General features: G+C 51.9%; 1 protein-coding gene across 1 annotated transcript in view; it reads left to right on the forward strand.

Annotated features, from left to right (window-relative positions):
* The window catches only part of LOC142476827 (polyserase-2-like), a 25,214-nt gene extending 18,816 nt beyond the window's left edge, over positions 1-6,398 (forward strand). Inside the window, 3 exon segments of the mRNA XM_075581983.1 lie at positions 2,399-2,667; positions 3,316-3,461; positions 4,180-6,398. Of these exon segments, the coding sequence (XP_075438098.1) occupies positions 2,399-2,667; positions 3,316-3,461; positions 4,180-4,926 (1,162 nt within the window). The 3' untranslated portion in view covers positions 4,927-6,398.
* The last annotated feature ends 3,000 nt before the right edge of the window (positions 6,399-9,398 follow it).

A 9,398-nucleotide genomic window follows, 5' to 3' on the forward strand; every position in this document is an offset into this window, starting at 1 on the left:
AGACACACAGTGACACAGAGACACAGACACACAGTGACACAGTGACACAGAGACAGTGCATGTGGAGCCCGTCCCTCCCGGTACAGGGTGACACAGAGACACAGACACACAGTGACACAGAGACACAGACACACAGTGACACAGACACACAGTGACACAGTGACACAGAGACAGTGCATGTGGAGCCCGTCCCTCCCGGTACAGGGTGACACAGTGACACAGACACACAGTGACACAGTGACACAGAGACACAGTGACACAGTGACACAGAGACACAGTGACACAGAGACACAGACACACAGTGACACAGTGACACAGTGACACAGAGACAGTGCATGTGGAGCCCGTCCCTCCCGGTACAGGGTGACACAGAGACACAAACACACAGTGACACAGAGACACAGACACACAGTGACACAGAGACACAGAGACACAGTGACACAGTGACACAGTGACACAGTGACACAGAGACAGTGCATGTGGAGCCCGTCCCTCCTGGTACAGGGTGACACAGAGACACAGACAGACACAGTGAGACACAGATAGAGACACAGAGAGAGACACAGAGAGTGACACAGAGACACAGTGACACAGTGACACAGAGAGAGACACAGAGACATAGTGACACGGAGACATAGTGACACGGAGACATAGTGACACAGTGACACAGACACACAGAGACACAGAGACACAGTGACACAGAGACATAGTGACACAGAGACATAGTGACACAGTGACACAGACACACAGAGACACAGAGACACAGTGACACAGAGACATAGTGACACAGAGACATAGTGACACAGTGACACAGACACACAGAGACACAGTGACACAGAGACACAGAGACATAGTGACACGGAGACATAGTGACACAGTGACACAGAGACACAGAGACATAGTGACACGGAGACATAGTGACACAGTGACACAGAGACATAGTGACACAGAGACACAGTGACATAGTGACACAGAGACACAGAGACACAGAGACATAGTGACACAGAGACACAGACACACAGAGACACAGAGACATAGTGACACAGAGACACAGTGACATAGTGACACGGAGTCACAGAGACACAGAGACATAGTGACACAGAGACACAGAGACACAGAGACATAGTGACACGGAGACATAGTGACACAGTGACACAGACACACAGAGACACAGAGACACAGAGACACAGAGACATAGTGACACGGAGACATAGTGACACAGTGACACAGACACACAGAGACACAGAGACATAGTGACACAGAGACACAGAGACATAGTGACACAGAGACACAGAGACAGTGAGACACAGAGAGACACAGAGACAGTGCATGTGGAGCCCGTCCCTTCCGGTACAGAGTGACACAGAGACATAGTGACACGGAGACATAGTGACACGGAGACATAGTGACACGGAGACATAGTGACACAGAGACATAGTGACACAGAGACATAGTGACACAGAGACATAGTGACACGGAGACATAGTGACACGGAGACATAGTGACACGGAGACATAGTGACACGGAGACATAGTGACACGGAGACATAGTGACACGGAGACATAGTGACACGGAGACATAGTGACACGGAGACATAGTGACACGGAGACATAGTGACACGGAGACACACAGTGCATGTGGAGCCCGTCCCTCCCGGTACAGAGTGACACAGAGACACAGAGACACAGAGAGAGACACAGAGACATAGTGACACGGAGACATAGTGACAGAGACACACAGACAGACACAGTGAGACACAGAGAGAGACACAGAAAGAGACACAGAGACACAGTGACACAGAGACACAGAGACACAGAGACACAGAGAGAGACACAGAGACATAGTGACACGGAGACATAGTGACACACAGAGACACAGACAGACACAGTGAGACACAGAGAGAGACAGAGAGAGACACAGAGACAGTGAGACACAGAGACACAGAGACACAGAGAGACACAGAGAGACACAGAGACACAGAGACAGTGAGACACAGAGAGACACAGAGACAGTGCATGTGGAGCCCGTCCCTCCCGGTACAGTGTGACACAGAGACACAGTGACACAGAGACACAGAGACATAGTGACACGGAGACATAGTGACACAGACACACAGAGACACAGAGACATAGTGACACAGAGACACAGTGACATAGTGACACAGACACACAGAGACACAGAGACACAGAGACACAGTGACATAGTGACACAGACACACAGAGACATAGTGACACAGAGACACAGTGACATAGTGACACAGAGACATAGTGACACAGAGACACAGAGACATAGTGACACAGAGACACAGTGACATAGTGACACAGAGACATAGTGACACAGAGACACAGAGACACAGAGACACAGACAGACACCTGTCACCCTGTTCCTTCTCCTGCAGGGTGGTGTCGATGAACGATTTCTCCATCCTCCTGGGGCGGCAGCATGAGGATGGGGATAACCCCCATCAGGTGTCCCGCAGGGTGAAGAGGGTCGTGCCTCACCCAAGCTACACGAGGACATCAGGGGACAATAACCTAGCGCTGGTGGAGATGTATTATGGGGTGACCTTCAGCGACTATATCCTGCCGATCTGCCTGCCTCCCCCCAATACCCTCCCCCCACCCAGCGGGTGCAGGGTCACAGGCTGGGGGGACCTGCACCCCTCAGGTATATCCCTATATAGATTGGGCAGGGGGGGGGGGGTTAGGCTCTTGGGCACTTGTAGACAATGGCTATGCTGCAGTACACATCAGTACTGAGCATGGCTGATTCTGCAGGAAAGCAGCTGCACCCCAATTCTGAAACAGGCGGTTCCCGGTAATAATGTTGTGGAGAGTTTAACGTAACAGGAAAGGGATAAATATCCCTAAAATAATCCCGCTAAATCCTTCCCGAGCGCCCGGCGTCGGGTTCCCCTCCACGTTCAGCGTCCTGCGTCTCTGCCGTCCGGCTGTCACCTCCTGTGATGTCATTCCTCGCTGGGATTTAAAAATGGAGTCGCCCCTTCCTTTAGCAGCGATGTGTCTCCAGTGTCTCTGCTGCGGGGTCAGTTAGTGACTTTGTATCTTGTACCTGGAACTCCTGTGACATCACACCTTCAACTTCCTGTCCATAAATGACATCACAATGACCCCACATGGGGACTTCCTGTTCTGTATTTAAACAATCAGATCTTTAATCTGCCTTTTAAAAACACAATAACCAGTGTGAACACACCGCGTCAATATGTTTAGGGCGCAGCCGGAATGTAACTGTTTACCGTCCTCGCGTGTGATAAGATGGCGCCCGGCACAGAGTAACCCAGCTCCGTGTCAGCTTCTCCCCCAGATGAGGTCTCCCCCTCTCAACCCCTGCGGGAGCTGGCCGTGTCTCTGCTGGACAGAGGGGAGTGTGGCGGTCAGCGGAATGAGAGGACACCCCTGTGTGCTGCCGTGGAGAGAGAGGGGTCGTTTACCTGCCTCGTACGTACTGACAGAGCGAGAGATAGGGGGAGAGAGGGAGAGGATGGGTATAGGAGAGAGGGAGAGAGACGTTAAGGGGGATAGAGAGAGAGAGGATGAGGGGGAGATAGGGTGAGGATGAGGGTGATAGAAGTAGAGAGAGAGAAAGGGAGCAAGGGAGGATGAGGAGAGGGAGGTGATCAGGGGGATAGAGGGAGAGAGAGGTTGAGGGGGCTAGAGAGGGAGGAAGAGAAGGAGAGGGAGGGTGAGAGAGGAGGGGGGAGAGCTGGAGAGAGCAATGAAGAGAATGAGGGGGTAGTGGGAGAAAGGAGGGGGGGAGAGAGGGATGGAGAAAGAAGAAGAGGATATGGGGGAGAGAGAGCGAGGAAGAGGATGAGGGAGAGAAGGATAGAGAGGAAGAGAAAGAGGAAGGAGCGTGTGAGTGATAGAGAGGGAGAGAAGAGAGGGAGAGAGGACAGGGTGAGCAATAGAGGGAGGCGAGCACAGAATCCCCTTCTTTGATTCTAATTACTGACAGAGAAGAGGAGGGACAGGGTAGTGAGAGAGGTAAAGGGGAGGGTGTTCGAGAAGGAGGAGAGAACAATGTCAGGGAAAGGAACGAGACCGAGAGACAAAGAAAGAGCAGATCTTTCCTAACCTTTCTCTCCAGCCCTCCCATCTCTCTCTCATTTCCCTCGCAATCCCTCCATATCCTCACCTCTTCTCTCCCCTTTCTCAGGAGGACTTGACGGTCCCTCTTGTGTGCCAGCTCCACCCTGGAGGTCCCTGGGCCCTGTTTGGCATCAGCAGTTCGAGCCCCACCTCTCTGGGCCACGTCTGCCCAGGGAACTACACCCCCGTGAGCTCTCAGCTGTCCTGGATCAGTGAAGTGGTTCCAAAGAAGGACCTCGGTTTGTGGGAGAGCAACACGACCACGACAGCCCCAGAGGTGCAACACGGTGACACAGTAACGTCCTTTGCACCGTGGCACAGCACAACTGAAAGACCTCAGGATGTCTACACCATGGACACATACGCACCCAACACAACTGGAATGAGTCCGTATGTCAACCCAACAGGAGGAGCCCGCCCAGAGCACAGCGACACAGTGGGGATGAGCAATGCTGGACACTCAACAACCTCCCAACCTCATAGTGATGACTCAACCAGGTCCTCCCAAGACATACCACCAACTCAACACCCCAACACAACTGGAATGAGTCCATATGTCTATCCAACAGAAGGAACCCATCCAGAGCACAGCGACACAGAGGGGATGACCAATGCTGGACACTCAACGGAGACACCCCATAGTGTTGACTCAACCGAGTCCTCCCGAGATATAGCACCAACTCAATACTCCAACACAACGGGAAGGACGCCCACTTCTGGAGGCGTAGTGGCAGTTTCGGGGGTAGCTCACCTGGGGCTGAGCTCACTCTTACATGGCCTCCTCACTACCATATGTCTGTGGCTCTGCCTGTGAGACCAGACGTGGCATTGGCTAGAGATGAGCTGGTAGAACCCGACTCCTGTGGAACCTTCATAGTGACACAACTGTAATACCTCATTCCTAGATCAACAAGGCACTGTAAGACATTGTCTGTGCCTTTCACATGTGAGCATATGGAGGCTGATTGCAGGGCAATTGTTGAGGATGTCTTACAAAGCAAAGGAGATAAGTTTAATTTATTTTAACATTGGAATGAGTTCTGAAGATCTTCTTACGTGGAAAAAGCAACCAGAACAGGCAGGTTATATGATGGTCTGAAGTTGCCTGAACAGCCAGCGGGTGACAGTTGAGTTATAATTGGCAGCTGTTGGTATATCTGACAAAATCATTTCTGAGAATAAACCTGATTTCCTTCTATGTTCATAAGGAGATATTGTATTACGAGTTAAGCTGTAAATACCATGTTAGGACACAGTGCTTAAAGATGGCTGACCGGGTCGTTTGGATAAATATCCAGCCGTTTTAGCAGGTTCAGCCGAGAGACAAGTAAAGACCGGGAGAGACTCGGATCAGGATCTAACCGCACGATACCAAGATCCAATAGAAGGACCCACTTCCCGACCTGTCTGGGCGTCTCCGCCATTTTGCAGTATTTTTGTAAGCGAGTATTAATCTTCAAAATAAACGTTTCTTTTTGTGTGCAAAGCCCAGAATTGCTGAGTTCTGTTACGCCGGAGTCATTGGTAGAGAAGACAGAGGACAGTACACAGGCACGCTGGGGTTCCCATCGGCTGCTATCGCCCGGAAGGACCAGCTGGGCCCGTCCGGCCGATAGCACGTCATGGTAACCCCTTCACGGACTTAGAAACGGAATATGACGGCACTTTGCCTATTTCCTCCGTCCATTGTCCTGTCTGCTATACAACCTCGGACCCTATGAGATCCTTGATGTTCATATATAGGATTTAGCCGTAGGTCTATCCCAAGCGTGCTTGAATTCCCCTTCCTGTATTACCATCTACCACCTCTGTTGGGAGTCCATTCCATGACTCCACTACCCTTTCTGTGAAGAAGTACATTACTTGCAAACCCAACTCCTTAAGTGCCTGTGACATGACTGTAGCCCTCTTTGGCCCCCGCCCCTCTCTCTTCCCCTGAGGCTAACCCCTTAACCCGCTCCCCTCACTGGCGCGGTACCCAGGGGGTTCCTGCCATGTTTAATAATTCCATGGTTTGTCCCACAGACTTTAATGGGATCCCCCTCTACAAGGAAGGGTTTGTCCCACAGATTTTAATGGGATCCCCCTCTACAAGGAAGGGTTTGTCCCACAGATTTTTATGGGATCCCCCTCTACAAGGAAGGGTTTGTCCCACAGATTTTAATGGGATCCCCCTCTACAAGGAAGGGTTTGTCCCACAGATTTTAATGGGATCCCCCTCTACAAGGAAGGGTTTGTCCCACAGATTTTTATGGGATCTCCTCATTACGATGTTTGTAACTACACTTTGGTTAATAAATGTTATTATATTTAATTATAATCAGGTTTCATGGAATGATTATCACGCAGCGTCATATAATGAGATGTAATAAGACCTGTACTAATCCCAGCGCACCCTGCACACACAGCATCCTGTACTAATCCCAGCGCACCCTGCACACACAGCATCCTGTACTAATCCCAGCGCACCCTACACACACAGCATCCTGTACTAATCCCAGCGCACCCTGCACACACAGCATCCTGTACTAATCCCAGCGCACCCTACACACAGCATCCTGTACTAATCCCAGCGCACCCTACACACACAGTATCCTGTACTAATCCCAGCGCACCCTACACACACAGCATCCTGTACTAATCCCAGCGCTCCCTACACACACACACAGCATCCTGTACTAATCCCAGCGCACCCTACACACACAGCATCCTGTACTAATCCCAGCGCACCCTACACACACAGCATCCTGTACTAATCCCAGCGCACCCTACACACACAGCATCCTGTACTAATCCCAGCGCACCCTACACACACAGCATCCTGTACTAATCCCAGCGCACCCTACACACACAGCATCCTGTACTAATCCCAGCGCTCCCTACACACACACACAGCATCCTGTACTAATCCCAGCGCACCCTGCACACACAGCATCCTGTACTAATCCTAGCGCACCCTACACACACAGCATCCTGTACTAATCCCAGCGCACCCTACACACACAGCATCCTGTACTAATCCCAGCGCACCCTACACACACACAGCATCCTGTACTAATCCTAGCGCACCCTACACACACAGTATCCTGTACTAATCCTAGCGCACCCTACACACACAGTATCCTGTACTAATCCCAGCGCTCCCTACACACACAGCATCCTGTACTAATCCCAGCGCACCCTACACACACAGCATCCTGTACTAATCCCAGCGCACCCTACACACACAGCATCCTATACTAATCCCAGCGCTCCCTACACACAGACATCCTGTACTAATCCCAGCGCACCCTACACACACACATCCTGTACTAATCCCAGCGCACCCTGCACACAGCATCCTGTACTAATCCCAGCGCACCCAACACACACACAGCATCCTGTACTAATCCCAGCGCACCCTACACACACAGCATCCTGTACTAATCCCAGCGCACCCTACACACACAGCATCCTGTACTAATCCCAGCGCACCCTACACACACAGCATCCTGTACTAATCCCAGCGCACCCTACACACAGCATCCTGTACTAATCCCAGCGCACCCTGCACACACACAGTATCCTGTACTAATCCCAGCGCACCCTGCACACACAGCATCCTGTACTAATCCCAGCGCACCCTACACACACAGCATCCTGTACTAATCCCAGCGCACCCTACACACACATCCTGTACTAATCCCAGCGCACCCTACACACACATCCTGTACTAATCCCAGCGCTCCCTACACACACACAGTATCCTGTACTAATCCCAGCGCACCCTACACACACATCCTGTACTAATCCCAGCGCACCCTACACACACATCCTGTACTAATCCCAGCGCTCCCTACACACACACATCCTGGACTAATCCCAGCGCACCCTACACACACAGTATCCTGTACTAATCCCAGCGCACCCTACACACAGCATCCTGTACTAATCCCAGCACACCCTACACACACATCCTGTACTAATCCCAGCGCTCCCTACACACACACACAGCATCCTGTACTAATCCCAGCGCACCCTACACACACAGCATCCTGTACTAATCCCAGCGCACCCTACACACACAGCATCCTGTACTAATCCCAGCGCACCCTGCACACACAGCATCCTGTACTAATCCCAGCGCACCCTGCACACACAGCATCCTGTACTAATCCCAGCGCACCCTACACACACAGTATCCTGTACTAATCCCAGCGCACCCTACACACACATCCTGTACTAATCCCAGCGCACCCTACACACACATCCTGTACTAATCCCAGCGCACCCTGCACACACAGCATCCTGTACTAATCCCAGCGCACCCTACACACACAGTATCCTGTACTAATCCCAGCGCACCCTGACACACAGCATCCTGTACTAATCCCAGCGCACCCTACACACACAGCATCCTGTACTAATCCCAGCGCACCCTGCACACACAGCATCCTGTACTAATCCCAGCGCACCCTACACACACACATCCTGTACTAATCCCAGCGCACCCTACACACACAGCATCCTGTACTAATCCCAGCGCACCCTACACACACAGCATCCTGTACTAATCCCAGCGCACCCTACACACACAGCATCCTGTACTAATCCCTGCGCTCCCTACACACACAGCATCCTGTACTAATCCCAGCGCACCCTACACACAGCATCCTGTACTAATCCCAGCGCACCCTACACACACAGCATCCTTTACTAATCCCAGCGCACCCTGCACACGCAGCATCCTGTACTAATCCCAGCGCACCCTGCACACACACAGCATCCTGTACTAATCCCAGCGCACCCTGCACACACACAGCATCCTGTACTAATCCCAGTGCACCCTGCACACACACAGTATCCTGTACTAATCCCAGCGCACCCTACACACACACAGCATCCTGTACTAATCCCAGCGCTCCCTACACACACAGCATCCTTTACTAATCCCAGCGCACCCTGCACACAGAGCATCCTGTACTAATCCCAGCGCTCCCTACACACACAGCATCCTGTACTAATTCCAGCGCTCCCTACACACACACATCCTGGACTAATCCCAGCGCACCCTACACACACAGCATCCTGTACTAATCCCAGCGCACCCTGCACACGCAGCATACTGTACTAATCCCAGCGCACCCTACACACACAGCATCCTGTACTAATCCCAGCGCACCCTGCACACACAGCATCCTGTACTAATCCCAGCGCACCCTACACACAGCATCCTGTACTAATCCCAGCGCACCCTACACACACAGCATCCTGTACTAATCCCAGCGCACCCTACACACACAGTAT

The sequence above is a fragment of the Ascaphus truei genome, unplaced genomic scaffold, assembly GCF_040206685.1.
Source record: "Ascaphus truei isolate aAscTru1 unplaced genomic scaffold, aAscTru1.hap1 HAP1_SCAFFOLD_1749, whole genome shotgun sequence".
Classification (NCBI taxonomy): domain Eukaryota; kingdom Metazoa; phylum Chordata; class Amphibia; order Anura; family Ascaphidae; genus Ascaphus; species Ascaphus truei.